Source organism: Macaca thibetana, chromosome 3, assembly GCF_024542745.1.
Source record: "Macaca thibetana thibetana isolate TM-01 chromosome 3, ASM2454274v1, whole genome shotgun sequence".
NCBI classification, from domain to species: Eukaryota; Metazoa; Chordata; class Mammalia; order Primates; family Cercopithecidae; genus Macaca; species Macaca thibetana.
This window is the reverse complement of record NC_065580.1, coordinates 154,299,155-154,322,855: the sequence shown is the minus strand read 5'-3', so window position 1 is coordinate 154,322,855 and position 23,701 is coordinate 154,299,155. Positions and strand designations below refer to the sequence as shown.

At 49.8% G+C, this 23,701-nt stretch overlaps 2 protein-coding genes across 4 annotated transcripts in view; both read left to right on the top strand.

The window, feature by feature from the left end:
• Positions 1–23,701, top strand: part of NDUFV3 (NADH:ubiquinone oxidoreductase subunit V3) — a 379,957-nt gene that overhangs the window by 220,780 nt on the left and 135,476 nt on the right. The gene's annotated exons all lie outside the window — the stretch shown is intronic.
• Positions 1–23,701, top strand: part of PDE9A (phosphodiesterase 9A) — a 117,317-nt gene that overhangs the window by 70,639 nt on the left and 22,977 nt on the right. Inside the window, exons 5-9 of one of the 2 annotated variants that reach the window (XM_050784436.1) lie at positions 4,680–4,859; positions 4,980–5,034; positions 6,594–6,664; positions 15,242–15,326; positions 22,568–22,649. In XM_050784436.1, coding sequence (XP_050640393.1) covers positions 4,680–4,859; positions 4,980–5,034; positions 6,594–6,664; positions 15,242–15,326; positions 22,568–22,649 — 473 coding nt within the window. The remainder of the gene's footprint in view (positions 1–4,679; positions 4,860–4,979; positions 5,035–6,593; positions 6,665–15,241; positions 15,327–22,567; positions 22,650–23,701) is intronic. The other variant, XM_050784437.1, reaches the window with a different exon arrangement.

Below are 23,701 nucleotides of genomic sequence, written 5' to 3'. Positions count from 1 at the left end.
TTTCAATGGGAATTTTGTAAAACCTGTTTACCAATGTGGGGAGAATTTACTGTATTGAGTCTTCCAACCCATTAACATGGTCAGTCTTGCCATTTGTTTATATCTTCTTTTATTTCTTTCATGAATGTTTTGTAGTTTTCAACATACAACTTCTGCATATTGTCAGTTTTACACCTGGGGCATTTTTGAGTGACTGTAAATGGTACTGGTGTTTGTTTGGTTGTTTGTTTTTGAGACAGGGTCTTTGTCCTTGAGGCTAGAGTGCAGTGGTGTTATCATAGCTCACTGCAGCCTCAACCTCCCGAGCTCAAGCAATCCTCCCACCTCAGCCTCCTGAGTAGCTGGAACCACAGGCACATGCCACCATGCCTGGCTATTTTGTTGTTGTTGTTGTTGTTGGTTTGTTTGTTTTGTTTTTTGTTTTTGTGTTTTTGTAGAGTTGGAGATCTCTCTTTGTTCCCCAGGCTGGTCTCAGACTCCTGGGCTCAAGCAATCCTCCCACCTCGACCTCCCAAAGTGCTGGGATTACAGGCATGCACCACTATGCGTGGCTGGTATTTTATTTATAATTTCAGTGCCTACATGGTCATTGCTAGAATATACAATTGTAGTAAATACAATTGAATGTTGTATGTTTTCCACCCTGCAAACTTGCTAAACTCTCTTTTTAGTTCTAGGAGGGTTGTGTTTTTTGTTGTTGTTTGTAGATTCCTTGGGGTTTTCTCTGTAGACAACATGTCATTGGCAAACAGGGACAGTTTTCTTTCTTCCTTTCTAATCTGTTTGCCTTTTATTTCCTTCTCTTGCCTATTGCACTGGCTAGGACTCCCCGCACTGTGTTAATTAGCAGTAGTGAGAGCAGACGACCTTGCCTTGTGACAGTCTTAGACACCAACCAGTCAGTCTTTCACCATTAAGTACAATCGGCTCCTCTGTATCTGTGTGTTCCATATCCATATATCTAACCAATCACCAATCAGAAATATTTTAAAAACAATACAAATAGGTAAACAATACAGTACAGCAACTCTTTACATAACATTTACATTGTATTAGGTATTCTAAGTAATCTAGAGATGATGTAGCATGTACAGGAGGATGTGCATAGGTTATATGCAAATACTACACCATTTTATATAAGGAATTTGAGCATCCTTGGATTTTGGCATCCTTGTGGGGGGTCCTGGAACCAATCCCTCAGGGACACCAAGGAACAACTGTATGATGTTGGCTGTAAGGTTATGGTTGATGCTTTTAATCAATTTGAAGAAGTTCTTCTCCATTCCTAATTGTATGCATTTTCTCATGAACATGGGTTGAATTTTGTCAGATTTTTTTATGAATTAGTTGACATGATCATATGATTTTTATTCTTTAGCCTGTTGATTGGACATTACATTGATTGCTTTCCAACTGTTGAACCAACCTTATATCCCTGGAATAAACCCCACTCAATCTTGATGTGCATTATTTTTACATATTACTGAATTCTACTTGCTATTTCATTAGTGATTTTTGTATCTAGATTCATGAGGGATGTTGGCATGTAATTTTTTGTTGTTGTTCCTTGTCTGCATTTGGTATCAGGGTAATACTAACTTCGTAAAATGAATGGGGCCCAGGTGCAGTGGCTCACGCCTGTAATCCCAGCACTTTGGGAGGCTGAGACAGGCAAGTCACTTGAGGCCAGGAGTTCAAGACCAGCCTGGCTAACATAGTAAAACCCTGGCTCTACTAAAAATGCAAAAAATTAGCCAGGCTTGGTGGCCTGCACCTATAATCCCAGCTACTCAGGAGGCTGAGGCAGGAGAATTGTTTGAGCTCAGGAGGCGGAGGCTGCAGTGAGCCAGGATCACACCACTGCACTCCAGCTTAGGCGACAGAGTGAGACTCCATCTCAAAAAAAAAAAAAAAAAAACAATGGTAGTGTTCCCTCCTCTTCTGTTTTCTTGAAGATATTGTTAGAATCATGTTGACTTTTTAAACATTTGGCAGAATTCTCTATAAATGTTTAGAACCATCTTGGCCTGGACATTTCGTCTTGGGGAGTTTTTAAATTACAAATTGACTTTTGCTATAAGTTGTTTAAATTACCTCTTTGATATTGAATGAGTTGTAGTACTTCATGCTTCTCTAGGAGTTGGTCCATTTTATTGAAGGATGTCAGAGTAATGTGTGTAGAGGCATTTGTAGTGTTCCCTTATTATCCTTTGATGTCTGCAGGGTCTGTAGTGATGTTCCCTCTTTCATTCCTGATATTGACAATCTGTGTCTTCCCTCTCATTGTTTCTTTGTCAGTCTTGCTAGAAGTTTGACAATTTATTATTTTCAAATACCTAGCTCTGTTTTGTTGATTTGCTGCATTGTTTTTCTGTTTTCTGTTACCGGGATTTCTATTCCCCTATCTTTGTGATTTCCCTCCTTCCTTTCTTTGCTATCATTGTGGGTTTACTTTGCTCTTCTTTTCCTGGGTTCTCATGGTGGGATCTTGGCTTATTGAGTTGAGATTTTTCCTCTCTTCTAATGGAAGCCCATAATGCTATAAATTTCCCTCTCAGCATTGCTTTAGTTGTGTCCCACAGCTAAATTTTGTGTTGTATTTTCATTTTTATTGAGTTCGATGTCTTTTTAATTTTCCCTTGAGACTTCCTCTTTGACCCTTAAGTTATTTAGAAGTATGTTGTTAAGTTTACACGTGTTTGGAGATTTTTCTACTATCTTTCTGTTATTGATTTCTACTTTGATCCTCTTGTGGTCAGAGAACATACTCTGTGTGGCTTCAGTTCCTTTAGATTGGGTGAGATTTCCTTTATAGCCCAGGATATGGTCTATCTTGGTACATGCTCTGTAGGCGCCTGAAATGAATGTAGCGCTCTGCTGCTGTTGGGTGAAGTGGTTTATAAATATTCATCATTTGATGGACTTCTAAATTTATCTCAAGACTCTGAGATCATTCATTCTCAAAGGTTATGTGATACACTACCTTTTCCAAAGAATTCCTAAGTGATCTAAACCCCTGCTGAGTTCACCAAGTGGCCTGTAAAACCTATGATGATTCTTGTTGATAGGAGCCACCTTCCCCCACTAGCAGATGTGGGACTTTCTTCAGGTGAGGGCCTCGAGCTTGCACCAGTTCAACCTATGGCTGTACGAAAATTTTCTGGCTGACATTTTTACGTTTGTAGCTTCAAGAGATATAATAAAACATCATTTTTCTTCTTCTTATCAAGTCATAGAATGCTAAAGCCAGAGGGAATCTAGGATCATCTGGTCTACCCTCTCATTTGACAGGTGAAGTAATGAGGTGTTGCAAAGTTAAACTGATTAGTTTCTTTTAATTTTTTAAATGAAATTAATATATGTTAATTATAGAAAATGCATAAGAAAAAAAGGGAAAATGCATAAGATAGAGGGAAGCAAACTTTTTAAATAAAATGTATATAAAACTTATAACCAAAGATGACTACTATTATTATTTTGGAGTATACCCTCCCAATATGTTTTCAAAAGCAGGATCCCTATTAGTGCTTCAAAACCTTTTTTTTTTTTTTTTTTTGTACTTTAACAACAGACATGAACATTTTTCAAAATATTATTTCTAATAGCAAAATATCATTCCAGATGTATGTCTAAAGATAGAGTTTTCTCATCATTTATTTAACGAATCTCCATCGGGTGGGCGTGCAGGTTGTTACAGTTTTCTCTGTGTTAAATAACAGTGTGATGAACATCTTTTGTGTACATGCATGATGATTTCCTAGAAATGGAACCCTGGGTTAGTGCTTGTGAACATTTTTAGCTTCTGAGCCCCATTGCCAAGTTGGATTCTTGAATTTTTTGTTTGTTTGGGCAGCTTTGGTTTTGTTTTTTTCATTTTCTTTTGAGACGGAGTTTCACTCTCGTTCACCAGGCTGGAGTGCAATGGCACAATCTCGGCTCACCGCAACCTCTGCCTCCCAGGTTCAAGTGATTCTCCTGCCTCAGCCTCCCAAGTACCTGGGATTACAGGCATGTGCCACCATGCCTGGCTAATTTTGTATTTTTTTAGTAGAGACGGGGTTTCTCCATGTTGGTCAGGCTGGTCTCGAAGTCCTGACCTCAGGTGATCTGCCTGCCTTGGCCTCCCAAAGTGCTGGGATAACAGGCCTGAGCCACCGCGCCCGGCGCAGCTTTGGTTTTATTTGTTTTGTTTATAGTGGAAGGTTAGACATCAAATCAACATAGAAGATGTTGTGAACTTATGACTAAGCCTGGTGTGGGCTCTCGGTGTCCTGGGGCATGAGCCGGAGGATGGCTGGAGCCAGGTAGAGACCGCTCCCTTCCTTAGAATGTCGCCTTGATGACAAGGACAGCGCTGTGAGCATTTACACCTTCCTATGAGGTATCTGGCATTGGGCCTGGTCAGGAAAACAGGAAGACAGGCAGGTTCCATTTAGCCTGGGACCTGGACCTTGTAAAGCCGGCCACCCAGCCCAGTTTTACAGGCCAGGCGACAAAGGGAGCAACTCGTTGGACCGGGGCCTGCCTCCCCTCTGCAGACCCGCCGTGAGAACACCGTGTTCTGAATTGAGACGTGCCTTGAACTCACTTTGTCCCAGTAATTGCCCCCATAAAATAGACCTGGGCACTAAGAGGAAACTTCCCATATTGAGAAACCCAGGCCTGCCTGCTTTTTATAGCTGGTGCTGAGGACAAGAGAACCACAAGCCCTGGCCAGTCTGCTGAGAGACCACTGAGGGACAGACGGGTTGTGGGCCTGGAGCAGCCCCAGAGGGAAGGAGCATTTGAAAGTGGACAGGTAGAGCCCAGGCCCAGAGAGCCCCAGGACTGCTGCCAGGAAGGCCAGCACGTCCCTCCAGGTAACGGGCAGCTCCTCGGTCGCGGCCTCCGCCCCCCAGCACGTGGGATTCGGGCCGCAATGGCCTATGCGTCTTTTCCTCTTGTCCATGTTCCATCTGTCTTTCTTCTTTGGTTTGTAGAGAGAGAAGAATTAATCCAGAGCGTGCTGGCGCAGGTCGCAGAGCAGTTCTCAAGGTACAGAGTCTTCTAAACTTACAACCAGCCAGAGATGCGCGCATCTTTCTCTAAGAGCGAGGGCAGGCCCCGGGCTCTGAGGCTGGCCTTGGCCGGCAAGCGCGGCTGTCTCACCTGCCTGGAGGAGCTGCCCGCACGGCGGAAGTCTTCTGTGGCTTCTGTAACTAAGCCAGCTTGGATGGGGCCCAGGAAACACTCGCCTTAGACCAAAGACCGTGTTGAGTGGGCGCATTAGAATGTGAGCTCGTGTGGTCGAGAATGTTCTCCATCGGCTCTTCTGGGATCAGAGAACAATCTATAAGAATTGGCTCCACTGGGATATAAGCTTCCTCGCTTAGTTAGGGGACTTCCTTTTCATCGGAGTCATCCCAGCAATCCTGACCTGGATACCCTATTTTCCATTTCTCAGACTGACTTCTCTGTGGTTTTCTCTGCGGTATCTTACTGCCCAGGTTAATCAAAATGGTGAAAAGGGCAGACGGCTAGGATTTTTTAAAAACCTTCGAATTGGCTGGGCGCAGTGGCTCACGTCTGTAATCCCAGCACTTTGGGAGGCGGAGGCGGGCGGATCGCCTGAGGTCTGGAGTTTGAGACCAGCCTGACCAACATGGAGAAGCCGCCGTCTCTATGAAAAATACAAAATTAGCCAGGCTTGATGGCATATGCCTGTAATGCCAGCTACCCGGGAGGCTGAGGCAGGAGAATCACTTGAACCCGGGAGGTGGAGGTTGCGGTGAGCCGAAATCACACCACTGCACTCCAGCCTGGGCAACAGAGTGAAACTCTGTCTCAGAAAAAAAAAAAAAAAACAACCCTTCAAATTCTTTTTTTTTTTTTTTTTTTTTTTTTTTTTTTTGAGATGGAGTCTCGCTCTGTCGCCCAAACTGGAGTGCAGTGGCCAGATCTCAGCTCACTGCAAGCTCCGCCTCCCAGGTACATGCCATTCTCCTGCCTCAGCCTCCCGAGTAGCTGGGACTATAGGCGCCCGCCACCTCGCCCGGCTAGTTTTTTGTATTTTTTTTCCGTAGAGACGGGGTTTCACTGGGTTAGCCAGGATGGTCTCGATCTCCTGACCTTGTGATCCGCCCATCTCGGCCTCCCAAAGTGCTGGGATTACAGGCTTGAGCCACCGCGCCCGGCCCCTTCAAATTCTTTAACTGACTAGGTTGGAGCCTCCAGAGAGCACAACAGGTCCTCCGAAGGTGTCTGTGCCCATCGGGGGAGGGTGCGGGGACTGGACCCTCTTAACCACATAAGCAGAGAGAGGGCCACGAGTTCTCCCCAGAGAATCTGGGTCCTCTGCTCAGGCCTGAGGAAGTAAATATGCCCACTAGCTCGGAAAATACACCTCATGATAATTTGGTGATTCTTTCCTCCCCATGGGACATGATGATTTCTGAAAAGCAAGTCCTGGCATGTTGGCACCCAGCCCCTCGCCAGCCTACCTAGAGGCCTTGCCCATGCCCATAGCGGGAACTCAGTAGATGTTTGCTTAACGTGTTTTAACTCTGAGAATTTTAAGGGTCATATTTCCTCCCTCTTTTCTTTTTCGTTCCTAGAGCATTCAAAATCAATGAACTGAAAGCTGAAGTTGCGAATCACTTGGCTGTGCTAGAGAAACGCGTGGAATGTGAGTGACGTTTCTGTTTCCTTTTTGCTTCTCTGTCCTTTAACCTCTATTCAAATTAACCACTTGGAACAGGGAGGAGTTCAGTGCTGAAGGTAAATACGAATGTCTTTTCTTTCTGAAATACTTGAAAATTACCTTTGATGTTAACAAAGGCTCGCACAGTGACTAACTAAGCATTTTATTTCTATTTTAAAAGAAGCACATCTCATGGTATAAAGCATTCTTTCAGCCCCAAAGAGTAAAAATGAACACACGAAGCCCCCCACACTTAGCCCCTCTGAGAACCTCTGCCCAGTGTCTTGTCTGTGTCTTTTTGTGTGTAAATGAAGACATTCTCTGCACACTGATCTGCACCCTGTGGGTCACCATTTTTTGGAATCTGTCTATTAAGTTGTTACCTCTTGGTTTCTGATACAGTCTGGATGTGCGTCCCCTCCACGTCTCACGCTGAAATGTCATTGGCAATGTTGGAGGTGGGGTTGGTGGGAGATGTTTGGGTCAGCAGGGCAGATGCCTCCTGAACGGCTTGATGCTCTCCTTGAGATTGTGAGCTCTCGCAAGATCTGGTTGTTTAAAAGCACGTGGCAGCTCTCTACCCTCCCACTTCCCTGTCGCCTTCCACCATGATTGGAGGCTTCTCGAGGCCTCCCCAAGAGCCAAGCAGATGCCAGCACCAGACTTCCTGTAAAGCCAACAGAACTGGGAGCCAATCAAAGCTCTTTTCCTTATAAATTGCCCAGCCTCGGGTATCTCTTTATAGCAACAGAAGAACAGCCTACTACAGCCTCCAGTCACCACCAAAGGAAAGCAGAAAAATGACTAGTGAGCCGAGGAGTATCAATTCAAGTCCTGATTCAATGATCAAAAAGCTCAAATTCTGGGAAGAAAACAACTTCAAGTCACCCATCCTTTTTGTCCTCATCCGTAATACCAAGGTCAATGCTTAAATTCCACAGGCCTCACAATTCTATGTTCAACTCACAGCTTGACAAGTGAACTCTTTGTCAATGACAAGGCAAAGGTTAATGATTAACATGCACCACGTTTACCAACTTAGGAACTAAATAAACAGAATCCAGACAGGAGGCCATTAAGGGTTACAGCATCACCAAAAAAAAATATCTGGCTGATTGACTGAATGTCATCGTCGCTTTTCTTTCTTTTTTTTTTTTGAGACAGAGTCTTGCTCTGTTGCCCATGTTGGAGGGCAGTGGCGCAATCTTGGCTCAATATGCAACTTCCACTTCCTGGGTTCAAGTGATTCTCCTGAAACATGATTTACATAGTCAGATTTATACTTTTCAAAGTGTGTGGACATTTCTAAAAATGTATGTGGTCACTGGATCTTCAAGACGGTTTCATTTTCCCCGTTGTCAATGAGGAAGCCACAGAGAGGTTAGGTAACCTCAAGTTCACTCAGCAAATTAGAAAAATAAATAAAGCTGAGACTGGCACCCAGGGTCCTGGCCAGGCTACTCTCACTGCCTGCTACCTGCCCTTCTGGGACGGGTCACCTCCCTGCACACCTGGCTGAAGAGCACCAGGCACTCCATGAGGATTCCTTGGTAACTCAGGTTAGAAAGCTGAAGCTGCAAGCAACAGAAACTGATCGTGGCTGCTTTCAACAGAAAAGCAGTTTTTCCCTGAAGGATTTTGGGAAGCTCCCTGGATCCCCAGGAGGGCTTGGGAACAGGGCTTGGAGGTTGTGCAGCAGCAGCAATTCCCCAAATCCCGTGCAGAGCTGATGCTGTGCGGATGCCTCTGCTGCCGTCTCAGAGCCCCGGATGCAGCACCAGCTCCCCTGTACTCCTCGCTCTGGACCTAGGCCCCCCGGAGGCTCCACAACCACTTATGCAGATATCAGGCACTTCTCCATGTCGCTGGCTACAGGTTCAAAATCTAGACACAGCCAGACCATGCACCCACGGTCTAGCTGCAAGGCAGGCCCCATAAAGGGAGGCTGTGAGTGCCCTGAGGCTGCCACACAAAGCACCACAGACTGGGAGGCTTAAGCAACAAAAACTGACTCTCCCGCAGCTCTGCAGGCCAGAAGTCAGAAATCAAGGCATGAGCAGGGCTGGCTCCTTCTGGAGGCTCTGAGGGGCCCTGGTTCTGTGCCTCTCTCTTAGACTCTTGCGGCTCCCAGCAATCCTTGCCGTTACTGAGCTTGGAATGCTGCATCACTCTAACCTCCGCCTGTGTCTTCACGTGGTGACGTTCTCCCAGGATGGCTCCAGGTCACCAGTCTCTCTCTGCTAGGTCTTATAAAGATGCCTCTCTTTGAATTTAGGGCCCAACCTAAATCCAGGATGGGCTCATCTCCAGATCCCTAATGGATTATATCTGCCAACGACCTTGTTCTCAATAAGGTCCCATTCACAAGTTCCAGGGAGTAGGTTGTGAACAGATCTTTCTGGCGGACACAATTCAACCCACCACAGCGAGTGTTTGCCTTTCCATAATTCTGCACTGGGAGGCTGGCTCAGCTCTCCACCAAGCCCCGTGTCACAGGGAATTCTCCAAACATGGGTAGGGGTTTGAGCCAAACATGCAAAAAAGGCTTGCTGCGGAGTCACCACCCACCTTTACAGATGCAAAAAGTCACGCAATCACTACAGGGGGAGCGTGCAGATGCCCGCGGACAGCAGGTGCCTCCCACCTCTCCTCCTCTCTCCAGCGCCTGGGCTTTTCCTCAGCCTCCCCCATCTCCTACACCCCACCCGGAAGCCAGTGCCAGCTCCTTCCATGCTCTTCCCCGAAAGTGCAAACAGGCAAGTCGAAGAGGCCATGCCGTAACTCTCAAAACTCTTACAGAGAATTATGTCTCCCACAACAAGATGAATAGTAACCCTGTGTGTCTTTGGATAACTGACCCTGGAAAATAACCATCAAGCCAAAAGAAAAGTGTTCCTGTTTTACCTCCAAGTGGCAGGTGAGTTGAAGACCTCTGAAGGACATGGCCCATAGGACCTTCCCCTCTAGCCTGTTCTAGCTGCGGAATTCTCCAAAATGCTCACTTCTCAGAGGGAAGGTATCTTCCCATAAGGCCCTCAGTGAATGCACATAGATGGCCTGGCAGAGGACACCACTCTTGACCCACCGAGCTCAGGCTCACGGCACAGACCAGAATTACTGGTGCTTCTGCGGGTAAAACCGGTTGTTACCAGTTGTACTTATTTCTAGCACCAGAGACCTAGGACTGCAGAAATGGGATTGGGGGAGCTCCCCTTTCTAAGGAGTAGGGAAGGAGGAGCAGTCTAGGAGTTGTGGAGGGTAAGGGAGGGGACCTCTCCTCAGTCCTCCTGGCTGCCCTCCTCCCGCCTCATGCAGCTCATACCCCCACTCCAGGAGGCAGCTGTGTCCAGACAGGCTGTCCTCCTCCTGAACTCCACCTGGCTTCGGGCTCATCCTCCCCGGACACTTCTGGCTGATGGCTCCCCACTCTCCAGCGGGTGTGCTTTAGCGGGAGGTGGCCGGGATGCTGCAGCTGTGCTGAGCCCCAGGGAGTCTGAGTTCCAGAGACACCGCAAGGGCAGCAGAGCCTTAACCCAAAGATGCGAAAGCCCAGACATTTCAGGAGGCTTGGAGGACAGAGAGGGAAAATCCTTTTGAGGAGAGGGCCGGGAGCTGAACGTCTCATGTGGCAGGCCACTGGGGAAGTGTGTGCCCAGCTTCTCAGAAGGTCAGTCCCAGCCCTGCACGGCTGCCAGAAGCTAGCCAGATGGGGAGGGCGGCCAGGAGCGTGGTCCGACACCCAGTGCACAGGGCCTGGGCCAGAGGCAGATGCTGCCATCTACATATGCACATGCACGTGTAAACACACACAGAGGTGTCCGTGCACTCACAGATACACACGTGAAATCACACAGGCATGTCAGGATGTCACATATACATGCACACATGCACACGTGTAAGCACCCAGGCACGTGCAGATACATTCATACCTGTGATCACATACACACACAGCTGCTTCTGCTGTACATGAGCTGCTGTGAGCTGTTTCGTTTTGTTGTTGTGGTGGTTGTTTGAGACAGAGTTTCGCTCTTTGGCCCAGGCTAAAGTGACGCAATCTTGGCTCACTGCAGCCTCCGCCCCCGAAAGACAGGACACTTCTGTCTCAGCCTCCCAAGTAGCTGGGATTATAGGCGCCCGCCACCATGTCCGGCTAATTTTTGTATTTTTAGTAGAGATGGGGTTTCGCCATGTTGGCCAGGCTGGTCTCGAACTCCTGACCCCAGGCGATCGACACGCCTCGGCCCCCAAAGTGCTGGGATTACAAGCGTGAGCCACTGTGCCCTCCAAGCTGTTTTCTGCTTCTTCAGTTAAAAGACTCATCCGCTAGAACTGGCCACCTTAAAGCCGTGTTACATTGTGGTGGACTTGACTTAAATGGAATTTCCTGCTTCTTCTCAAATGTATAATTCCTCTGAATTGAATATAAATTTCTTCATTTCTCTTCACTGACTTTCAAAGCTCTTCTTCCTTTTGATATAAAAAGTTTAGCCTCGTTCGAGCGATCTGAGATTTCCCTTACGTTACAGATTATTTCGTAAACAGAACACCCAGGCGCCTCCCCTCACGTCCTGGCTGGAGGTGAAACATTAAAGAGAGATTTTAAAGCAGGGCCCTTTACTCCCTTCCTTCCTGGTTTGCGGCCAGGGCACAGGGCAGCTCTGCTCCATCCACCCTTTGTCCCCGTGCTCTGGGTTTGGACCAAAACCTAAACACAGCGTGGGCCGTGGCAGGAGCTGACTGCCTGGGGCAAAGTTTAACACAGGCCATCCAAACAGCCCAGAGCCTAGATGCTAGAACCAAGCCTTGCTTTCCTCCGTCACTCAGGAAGTGTGTGCTACGCGGGCTCTTAAGTGAGGCTCTTGGAGGAAGTGTTGAAACACAGCTCTATTCATACATGTCTTTAAACAACTTTCACTAGCTCTGTAGCCAAAGGACTGGGCCTGCCAGGTTCCCGGCCAGAGTACAGTGAGGTTGGGGAAGGAGCACAGCACAGAGCCTCCTGAGCCTGGGCTCGCCTCTCCCGGACCCCCAGCTCGGCTCTCCCCGACCCCTGGCTGGGCTCTCCCCTGTCCCCGGCTTGGCTCTCCGGCTCTCCCCCACCCCCAGCTCGGCTCTCCCCCATCCCCGGCTCGGCTCTCCCCGACCCCCGGCTCGGCTCTCCCCCATCCCCGTCTCGGCTCTCCCCGACCCCCGGCTCGGCTCTCCCCACCCGCCAGGCCGCTTTCCCCAAAGCCAGCGTCTCTCAGAAAGTCGTCCTTAAAGCTTTCCCTGCAGGTGGCCTGTGACTTGCAGAAGCTCACAAAAATCTCTTTTAAAGCCCCCTTTTTTTTGTTGTTTTGTTCTATTTTGAGACAGAGTCTCGCTCTGTTGCCCCGGCTGGAGTGCAGAGGTGTGATCTCGGCTCCACCTCCCGGGTTCAAGTGATTCTCCTGCCTCAGCCCCCAGAGTAGCTGGGATTACAGGCAGCCTGTGACCACGCCTGGCTAATTTTTGTATTTTCAGTAGAGACGGGGTTTCCAGATAGATAGATAGACGAATGGATAGATAGATAGATCGATAATAGATAAATGAATGGATGGATGGATACATAGTGAGTACGTATGTAGATAGGTAGTAGAAAGAGAGAGAGAGAGAAACAGGATGAATATTTAGAAGGCCTGGGAGTGGGCAGAAGGCCTGGAAGGACACACATTAATACAAATAATATTAACTGAGTTGTTTTCTGGGCCCGTAGGATCCTAGATAAATTTTAAAATATTCTTCTTTGAAGTGCTATTTCCTATACTTCCTACAGTGATCGTAGGATTTTTTATATTCAGGAAAATGACATTTAAGACATAGTCAATGGACCATGGACCTTGGACAGAGGGTGCAGCTGCCCTGTTTGCAGTCTACACCGCATGCTCAACCCTTCCCCAGACCTACTCACTTTCGGAATGTGCTGCCTTCCGCGTGTGAACCACACTGAGCGCCTTCCTGCCACTGATGTTGAATTGTCCATTTGCTCACGTCAGTGTCCAACCCACAGGGCACGGGTGGGATCCCGCAGTCTAGACAAAACCAAGGAGCACCCGTGGAGGCCACGCTGGGCTTCCCAATCCACATGCCGACCCGAAATGTGTTCTTGGCGCCTTTTCTCAGAAGACAGCCTGTGGCGTTCTTCAGCTTCCTGGAGGGGCCCACGATGCTGGAGAAAACGGAGACCCGGCTCCGAAGGAGAAGGTGGACTCTTAGTGGTTGGACAAAAGACCTTAGTCCGGACCTCAGGTACCTTGTGTTTCCCCAGCGGCCGCTCATCTGGACTTGGCCATCAGGACAGCGACCACACTGGCTCCTGCCACATGCACTTCCAGATCCCTGTCCTCTAGCCGCTGAGTAGAAGAGGGGCGGAGAAGGTTTCTGTGGCACAGAAGCACATCAGCAGGACCAGATCCTCCAGATTCCTCATCCTTCTGGCAGAGAGAAGCAGTGTCCCGGGAAGCCATACCCCTACTTGACCCCTGACCCCGGAAATGCCTCGAACCGCCCCAGGAGGCCGATTCCAGCCAGGCTGCCCGGGGCCCCTGCACTGGGAGAATTCCTTTCCGGAGCTGCACGACTTCCGGTGGGAAGGAGTCGTTAGAAACTAGCCAAAGGCTCCTAGTTGCTTGGTTTTTCCTTTAGAAAACATTCGCTTTTTATTTTTAGCAGTTATTCAGAGCCAAACTTCATGAAAAAGGGAATAGAGTGGCATCATGGGAGTATCCTTCTGCATAAAAATTAAGGTGTGATTACAAAGTAACAAAGCTAATCTTTTTTATTTCTTATGAACCAACTCTAATTGAAAAGCCGTGCGAAGCTGCTTGCTTCATGGCAGCGTTTCTGGGGTAAACGTGCAGTCAGCCAAGGGTGAATATCTTGAAGTTTAACACTCGCTGGGAGGCATAAGCTCCAGTTTGTTTTTGGTTGAAAAATAGTATCCTAACTGTTGAGGCACACCTTTGCAGTAGGACTCTGTAACAGCCCACGGGGTTCACCCTGCCCGCTGCCTAAACAGCTGATTCATCCAGACAGGGGAACTGCAATGAAGAAAGAGTCATTCACTCAGAGCCGGCTGTGCAGGAGACCAGAGTTTTATCATTCCTCAAATCAGTCTCCCCGAGCACTGGGGGCAGAGTTTTTAAGGATAACTTGGTGGGTTGGGGGAAGCCAGTGAGCCAGGAATGCTGATTGATTGGTCAGGGATGAAATCATAGGGAGTTGAAGCTGTCTTTTTTTTTTTTTTTTTTTTTTGAGACGGAGTCTCGCTCTGTCACCCAGGCTGGAGGGCGGTGGCGCGATCTCACTCACTGCAACCTCCGCCTCCCGGGTTCAAGCGATTCTCCTACCTCAGCCTCTGGAGTAGCTGGGATTACAGGCACTGGTGCACCACGCCCAGCTAATTTTTGGATTTTTAGTAGAGACAGGGTGTCTCTATATTGGCCAGGCTTGTCTCAAACTCCTGACCTCATGATCTGCCCACCTCAGCCTCCTAAAGTGCTGGGATTACAGGTGTGAGCCTGGGCGGAAGCTGGGCAGAAGCTGTCCGGCACTGAGTCAGTTCCTGAGTGGGGCCACAAGACCTGACGAGCCAGTTTATCAATCTGGGTGGTGCCAGCTGATCCATCAACTGCAGGGTCTGCAAAATATCTCAAGCGCTGATCCTAGGAGCAATTTAGGGAGGGTCAGAATCTTGTAGCCTCCAGCTGCGTGACTCTTAAACCATAATTTCTAATCCTATGGCTAATGTTAGTCTCGTCCCCAGGCAAGAAGAAGGTCTGCTTTGGGAAAGGACTGTTATAGTCTTTGTCTAAACTATAAACTGCAAAGGAAGTTTCTCCCAAAGTTAGTTTGAGGAATGAACAAAGACAGCTTGGAGGTTAGGAGCAAGATGGAGTCGGTTAAGTTAGCTCTCTTTCACTGTCTCAGTCATCATTTGGCCAAGGCGGTTTCAACTCCAGGAATGTGATCAAGCCCAGGTTCTGCTGATCCTCAACTTTGCCTGTTCATTTCTCCTCTGTTTTAAATCAACAGTTTCTCCTGGTGATGCTGCGCTGGAAGATCGTTACAATGAAAAGCTTTTCCCATAATGAGATCTTAATCCTTGCTGAAAACGCTTTGCCGTTCGCTGCATTTTAATGCTCTGGCACCACATGTCCCCTCTTTTCTTTTTGGGATAAAAGATGCCTTTGTCCCATGTCCTCAGCTGGTGCTTAGGGGTATGGAGCAAAAAGTGGGTGCCAGAGTTGAGATTCCAGGAGTGGAAAGTGGGGAGGGGCTTCTGCCCTCTGGAAACTGCCCAGATGGAGGCGGTGGTGCAGCGGTGGCCACGGCACATGCCGGCGAGGTTGGAGTCAGTTGGGGCTGAGCTAAGTGGGGCAGTGCGGGCACACCCGGAGTATTGGCAGCCGGGGTAGGAGTGAGACCTCTGCACTGAGCTATTTTCCTCCCTGGGAGCCACAGGGAGCCCTTAGTTACCAGCCTTGAGAGATCCTCCGCATTCGTCTGTGGTAACCCCCTTGCTGTCTCTCTCTCTGTCACCAGTGGAAGGACTGAAAGTGGTGGAGATTGAGAAATGCAAGAGTGACATTAAGAAGATGAGGGAGGAGCTGGCGGCCAGAAGCAGCAGGTAGGGTCTGTGCTGGGGCCACGGGCGGCCGGGCCTGGTGAGGGCTCCCCATTCCAGTTAGGCTGGGCCTGTGGGCTTTGTTTCTCTAAAAGAAAGGCTGGTGCAGTTCGGTACAGTTCAGGCTTGGGAGAGTGCAGTCTGGAGGCAGCCACCCTGCTCGCCACCTGCTTGTCAGTGGCGTGACTTTCTTCTAACACAAGAGCATGTATGCGCCAGGTGTGGTGGCTCACGCCTGTAATCCCAGCACTTTGGGAGGCCGAGGTGGGAGGATCACCTGAGGTCAGGAGTTCAATACCAGCTTGGCCAACATGGTGAAACCCCATCTCTACTAAAAATACAAAAAGTAGCCAGGTATGGTGGCACATGCCTGTAACCCCAACTACTTGGGAAGCTGAGGCAGGAGAATCGCTTGAACCCAGGAGGTGGAGGTTGCAGTGAGCCGAGACCAGGCCGCTGCACTGCACCCTGGGCTCGACAGAGCAAGACTCTGTCTCAAAAAAAATAAAATTAAAAAAAAGAGCACATACGGGAGATGGGGGCTGGGAAGACACGTCACAGAAGAGGAGTCCTCCTGCAGATCCAAGCCTTAGGAGCAATGTATCCAGCTTGGAATAAGTTGATATCTACTTTTAAAGACAGAACAACAAGAAGAAAAAGGCATTAGGGGAGGAGCCTCCTGGTGCCCCCAGGGAGCCGGTTCCCTGCGTGATATTCCCACTGGGTTGCATTCCAGCGAGGGCTCCAGCACTGGGGACACAGAAGTCATTCTCCTGGGAACAGGCGTCCTTCACAGGCACTGCGGGAGGCCCAGTGAGCGGTGACTCGTGGGGAAAATGCCCCAGCTTCCACGATGCTGCCTCCAAAGTCAGTTTTATGGACAGCAGGACTTTACTGGAGCCAGGGTCAGGACACGTGTGGATGAATCACATCCAAACTGGGGATGGAAATGCACGTAGTAGCAAAGAGATGGCGGTGACGATGAGCAGAGCGCACCCATTGAGCGCTTACTGTGTGTAGGCGCTGTGCTGAGTGAGGGGCACACAGGACCCGCTCACACCTCCGGGCTTTACCTCCATGCCCGCTGGTGCCAGCCCAGAGACCACAGGCATATGATGTGGCTCATGGTTCCCCAGAGTGCCACTGCCCGGCCTCAGCGGGATTTCATGGGGTCTGATGAACTGAGAAGCAGCCCTGTGCCATTGCACCGAATTGTCCCAGGGCCCCCTGCATGCTGACGATCATTCCCTGATTCTAAAACTGAGGGCAGTCTGCTTAGTGAGGGAGTGTGGCAGGTGGGAGGGTCTCAGAGGCACAAGGTGAGGGGAAAGCTGGCGGGCTTGGCCTGGTCCCCTCCAAGCCCCAGGGGCCTGGCCTCGGGGTGGGCACAGGGAGGAAGGCCGAGCGGAAGGAAGCACGCCTTGTCTGAGCCACATGAGAGCCTGTCCTACAGAGATGCCACGTGTCTGTCCCATGCACTCGTGGGCTCATTTGGAGTTAGGGATGTCTCAGCCCAGTTGACTTCAGGGAAGTCAGGGCCATAGTCTGTGACCATGGAAAATTGTGAGTGAACAATCCATCTTCGTCATTCCTGTGGTAGGAGGCTCTTTAAGGGATGAGAGACAGAGTCCCTCCTTTGTGAGCTGAGGAAGAGCTCCCAAGTTACACACGGGCGGCCACACAGCCGGGGCCCCAAGGCTGGGACCGGGCTTGGCAGCCTCAAACATGCAGCACCTTTACCTGTGCGCCCTTGGCCGTGGGCTCTACGTGGCTTAGTTCAGTGGCTGTCCCCTGTGCCCCGGGTGCCATGGCTGCTTTGGCAGAAGGCTGGTGCTGCCTGGCAGGGTTCCCCTCTGCCCAGAGCCAGGTGGGGATGGGCTGCCTCAAGCAGGGGCTGCGGGTGTCGCAGGACCAGCCTCTCCAGCCCCACCAGCAGCACGAGGGGAAGAGGGACGAAAACTGAGTTCTAGTCTTCAGCCGAAAACCAGACTCCCCGAACAGTGGCCTCTGGGCTCCATATGGGTTCGGGAACTCCACCGCCCCGAGGGGTGTGTCTGGAGCCAGGCCATGCCTCCCAGAGCTCCCCCAGCTCCTCACCCACAACTGTGTGTCCCTGAGCACTTTCTGGAGGTATTTGTAGAATGCAGCCTCTTATCCCTTAAACAACTGCATTTGCTGCCCTCCCACAGCCGCAGGAGTAAGTAGGGAGGCAGCCTCCAGCCTCACAGGTCTTGCCCCTGCTGTGCCTGACGGGCACCTGCTCTGTAGAAAGCAAGGCGAGTGCTCGGATCACACGCCGCTCCTGGCGTGGTTTCTGGTGTGCACCGGTCCTGCAGGTTAGGTTGCAGGGGGGGAATTATTTTTATCGAAGTCGTAGTCATTTCCTGGGGCTGCGTAACGAATTATCATAAACTGGGCAGTTTAAAACAATAGAAATGTATTGCCACATAGTTCTGGAGGCCACAAGTCCAAAATCAAGGTGGCAGCAGGCCCTGCCACCTCTGACGGTCCCAGGGGAGGGTCCTTCCTGGTCTCCCTTGGCCTCCGGTGGCTGCCGGTGGCTCCTTGGCTTGGGGATCTCTGCCTGCTTCTTCACCTGGTGCTCCCATCTGTTCTCTCCAAATTCCCCCTTTTTGTAAGGACACCCATCCTATTGGAGTAGGGGTCACCCCCCTCCAGGATGACATCACCTTAACTACATCTGCAACAGCCATGACCCCAAATGAGGTCACCCTCACAGGCAGCAGGGTTAGGACTTCAACATACGACTTTTGGAGGGAGATGTACTTCAGCCCGTAACACCCCACGTGGGAGGATAACACCGATTTCAGAGCACACAGAGGAAGCCACCAGGAACTCCAGTGAGACATCAGCCCCCAAGTGCCCGTCAGGCACGCCGGGCTGCGGGGAGCACTTGGGCCCATCTGAGTAACAGAGGTGCATCCGCACTTCCCCCGGGAGTACATTTTTAGAACCCACAGCGCCATTAACCAAAGAGAAGGAGACTTCCTGGCGTCCCGTCAGCTTCTGGAGGCGATGTTCTCAGCTGACAGCTCTGGCAGCCTCCCCTGTAGGTGAGAGACAGGTAAATGGGATTCTTGCATCCAAAACGGAACAGGGAAAAAATTCTCAAGCGTCGTCGACACACTGAGAAAAACACAAATTCAGCCTCCTGGGTTCTGGTCTAATCCCCAGCCGCATCACGTGCCCCAGGCCCTCGTCGCAGAGCCGGCAGCCCCCACACACAAAACCCCTTCCTGTTTCTCTATGTAGAAGGGAACTCAGAATAGAGACACTGAGCTGTGTGCGTTGTCTCTTTCGTCTTTGTCAACAGCAGAGGTACATCTTACTTATGAGGGCCTGCAGCAGTGTGGGGCCCCTGGGACCAGTCTTGTTAAGCTGGGACTTCCCTGGATGGCTGGGGAGAGGAGCTGCAAAAGGCAGGGGTGGGGGTGGGGGGGCCTTCCCGAGATGGCAGCCCAGCCGGAGGCCAGCGTTCTTGCCTCTGGGAAGAGAATAAAGACCCCAGACAGGGTGGAGGTAGCTCAGCGCCGTTCCACACAAATGGCCAGTGTGAGCCTGAAACGTGGAGCTACATTCAGCCCACACAGCACACCGCAGTGGGACCGCGGAGCCAGGGGTCTGGATCCGCCAGAAGCTGCCCCTTGAGAATAGCAGTGGCATCAGGGTCCAGCACACAGCAGCCGGGAGCAGGCGGCTGTCCCCTGACTTTCCCGAGTTAGGTTTCTCCTGCTTTTCCCTCAAAGAGGACAGAGGTCCAACTGCCAGCTCACATTTAGGGCAGGGGCAGGTCTACCCCAGGGCCACGGCCACTCTGGCCCCCAGCACTGTGCCAGGCAGAGAGCAGAGCATGGAATGTGGGGTTCACCCAGAGCTGGGGAGCCTGCAGGAGCCTGGGGTAGCAACTGAGGGCTCAGCATTCATCCCAAAAAAATGGCCTTGCCCTCTGGCCTAAGCCCCGGGGAAGGGGGATGGAGACCCCACGAAATGAAAGTGAAAATAAGCTCCAAATAGGATGGAAAGAAAGAGCTCCGTGCCAGCTGCTCTGTTTGCTGAAGACGCTGGTTCCCATGGCAACGGGGCGCAGAGAGAGGGGCTGCCTGGCCAGGCAGGGTCAGCGGGCCCCAGCAGACCCTCCTCTGCTCCCAGCTCTGGGATCTGCAAGAAAACAGCAGGATTCCAGCAGTCAAACGGTCTTGCTTGGTGAAAATTTCCATAACCCTCCTGGGGAATGCAGGAGACTTACAGAGACAACACATGTGCGAGTGTTTACACAAAAGAGGTTAAAAGCAGCAAAGAAATCATCATCGTGCCATCAATTTTTTTAACTACACAGAAAACGTTCGTGACTGCTCAGAAATGTGTAAATGGAATTTCTCGGTTACTGGATGACAATGGAAATCATTTGATTGGTGCATTTTGTTGGTTGGTTTTGCTAATACTTTGCTGAATCTGTTAGCATTCCCCCTTTCACATCAAACTGTGGCAGCAACTCTGACGGGTTTTGCAAGCATGAAGCAGAAGGAAGGGCTACCAAATGGATCTCTGTTGGAGCGGTGGTTATCACGGGGAAGAGACGGCAGCATGCCGAGAAAATAACACTGAAGGCCCTTTTTCCAGAAAGGAAATAGATTGAGTATTCTAGTTTTGAAAATAGCACAGGCTCATTGGAAAACCTCCAAACTATACTGATGGGAGTTGAAGGGTGGGCACCGATCATGACAGCAGCCGGCAGTGTCCCCCCAGTTTAAACCTGGACACGAGGCCTTCCAGATGTTTTTTCTGTGTATAGATACCTTGTTTTGAAAAACAACAAAAGCATGCTGTTTTGTAGTCTTTTTTTTTTACTAGTGACATTGTGAGCAATAACTAGATTAAATTTTAACCGGTGTACAACTCATAGATTTTCCTGGAAGGCCACAATCAAGCACTCTTTTTAAACCTCCCGAATGTGCTCTTTCTTCCCCGTAGCTTGGCATTTTTCGGCATTCGCTTTCAGTACATACTGTGCATAGCTTTCTTATTTTCCCTTCTCATGTAAAGTTCCCTCACTTGGCATGATATCCGTGATTATCCTCTCAATGGCATAATAGTCCATCACGTGGATGCACTGTGGTGGTTTAAACCACTTCCCATTTTGGGACATTCAGGTGGCTTCTAGTAGGTCTTGTGTTTTTGTTACAACAGATCACGCCACAATGAATATCTGTGTGCGTAGAGCTGTTTGTTCCTGTTTAATTCTTGGCTTAAGATAAATTCCCCAGGATAGATACGTGGGCTGAAAGGATATGGATTTCTAGATGGCTCTCACTATGCAGTATTAAATGGATCTCCCAGAAGATGGGGCTTTATTTACAAATCGCAGGAGCTTCTGCTGCATTCAGCTCCCTGAGTACCCCCCAGCCTGGTGAATGTCACACAAGCCAGGCGTGACCCCCACCCACCATCACCCAAGTACACAGGGAGCCTGTTCACTTCCAAGCAAATGCACAGCCACAGGGGGTCCCCAGATCCGCCCAGCCCCCTGGTGCATTCTGCTGCAGAGGCCCAAGAGCGGCCAGACCTCCCGGGGCAGCTGCTCCTCATTCAGCCTCTGGGGACCACCCTGAAGCCAGCACACTGCCCAACCAGGAGGCGGCTTTCCTCCGAAATACGCCTGGCTCCCTTTGCCCTGCTCCTGTGCGGGATACCTCGATACCCAGTGCTAAACAAAACCAGAGTCAGACAGAAAACTCATCTGCTAACGTTACATGCAGCAGGGAGAGTTGGAAACATTCTAAAAGTCCATCACTGGGGATTGGATTGCTAACGTGTGCTACGGCCACACCCTGGAGAAACTTGGAAAATGAAGCGAAGCTGTGTGGAGCAACTTGGGATGAGTTCATGATATGTTCGATGACAAAGCAGGTTGCAGCAGAGTGCATTTGGTGCAATTCCATCTTTGTTTAAAAGTACAAAGGGGCTGGGCGCAGTGACTCATGCCTGTCATCCCAACACTTTGGGAGGCCAAGGCAGGAGGATCACTTGAAGTCAGGAGTTCAAGACCAGCCTGGCCAACATGGTGAAACCCCATCTCTACTAAAAAGACAAAAATTAGTTGGGTGTGGCACCATGCACCTGTAATCCCAGCTACTCAGGAGGCTGAGGCACGAGAATCGCTTGAACTCGGGAGGCAGAGGTTGCAGTGAGCCAAGATTGCACCACTGCACTCCAGCCTGGGCGACAGAGTGAGACTCTGTCTCAAAAAAAAAAAAAAAAAAAGTGCAAAGGGGTGGGGTGCAGTGACTCACGCCTGTCATCCCAACACTTTGGGAGGCTGAGGCAGAAGGATCGTTTGAACCCAGGAGTTCGAGACCAGCCTGGGTAACATAGCAAGACCCCATCTCTACAAAAAATAAAAATTAAAATATTGTTAAAAGGTATAAGCGGCCACCCATGTGTGTCCACACTTCAAAACATTCTGGAAAGATACACCAAACTATTAGAAGTGATTTCCAGAGTATGGGATTTAGGGAAATAAGTGGGTAAAGTGAGGACTTTGGTTTTTTTTTTTTTTTTTTTTACTTCTGTGTTGTTTAGATTTTTGAGAATAAGAATGTTTTCATTTTGAAAACATTAGAAAAAGGTTTTTTAGAAGCTTATCTAAGACAGAAGATAGCCCTCAACATCTGACTTCTTTTTTTTTTTTTTTTTTGAGACGGAGTTTTGCTCTTGTTGCCCAAACTGGCCAGGCTGGCGTGCACTGGCGCAATCTCCGCTCACTGCAACCTCCACCTCCTGGGTTCAGGCGATTCTCCTGCCTCAGCCTCCCGAGTAGCGGGATTACAGGTGCACACCACCACGCCCAGCTAATTTTTGTGTGTTTTTTTTTAATATAGAGACGGGGTTTCACCATGTTGGCCAGGATGGTCTCGATCTCTTGACCTCGTGATCCTCCCGCCTCGGTCTCCCAAAGTGCTGGGATTACAGGCGTGAGCCACTGCGCCCGGCCCCAACATCTGACTTTCTATGTGTTTTCCAAGAGCCCAATGTGAGGTCAGAGGTCAGGCAGGTCCTTGGGGATTTTGCTTCGAATGAGTTGCTGCCGCCCTGACTCCTCTCCCATAGCAAATAAGACCACACGGGGCTTGGGGATTTCGGTCTGTCCCTTGCTTTTGCTCTGCCGAGGGCTTCACCAGACTGAAACAGCAGGACCACAGCTCATCTCTGCTTCTTCTCTCTAGGACCAGCTGCCCCTGTAAGTACAGTTTTTTGGATAACCACAAGAAGTTGACTCCTCGACGCGATGTTCCCACTTACCCCAAGGTAAGATGAGATTCCGGCCCAGAAGAGGCTGTGGCTGTGTCCCCAGCCCCACGCCCAGCCCTGTGGCCCTGCAGCCAGACCCTGCTGTGTGCTCATTCTCATCAACAGCCGCTCCCAGCCCTGGACGCTGCGGGTTACTCTAAGGCAAAGTATTTTTCCTCTTTGACATTTGTTTAGCAAAAGTGATCCCAGACCATACCTTCCCCTGCAAGGAGATAATAGCTCTGTGCTGCCGTCTGCCCTGAAGCTGACCTCGGTAAATGGTTTTCACAGTCAAACGTTACTTTAAAGAACTTTAATGTTTAACTACATTTTAAAAATCCACTACATTGGCCCTCCTCTCTGAGCAATTCTTAGTTGTCCTGGCAGTTTTGCTCTTTTGCACAAAAGTGTTCTTAGTTCTAAGAGAAGCTGTAACCTTGGTGAAGTAGCAATGGCGTTTTTGAAATAATGACAAAAGGAGGGTCTCAAGACGCTGGTCAACCGCTCAAAGCCTTCAGCTGGGAAGCAGGCAAAATCCCGGCCCACCTCATTTTTTGTTTATTTTTTATTTATTTATTTTTTTTGAGAAGGAGTTTCACTGTTGTCGCCCAGGCTGGAGTGCAATGGCACAATCTCAGCTCACTGCAAAATCAGCCTCCTGAGTTCAAGCAGTTCTCCTGCCTCAGCCTCCCAAGTAGCTGGGATTACGGGCGCCCGTCACCACACCCAGTTAATTTTTTTGTATTTTTTTTTTAGTGGAGACAGGGTTTCACCATGTTGGCCAGGCTGGGCTTGAACTCGTGACCTGAGGTGATCCACCCACCTCGGCCTCCCAAAGTGCTGAGCCACTGCACCCGGCCCGGCCCACCTGATTTGTAATGTGCTGTCGTGCTAAGATTCAGGGGGCACAGGTTCCGCAGACAGCAGAGGCCTGGGCTGCTCACTGGTGGGTTCTGCTGCTGCCTGCGGTTCAGGCAATGGCAGAGGCTTCCACAGCCTCCATGTGGGCCACTGGAGTCCATTAGTCAGTGGTTCTATCCATGCAGGTCCAAACGGTGCCCTGGATATTG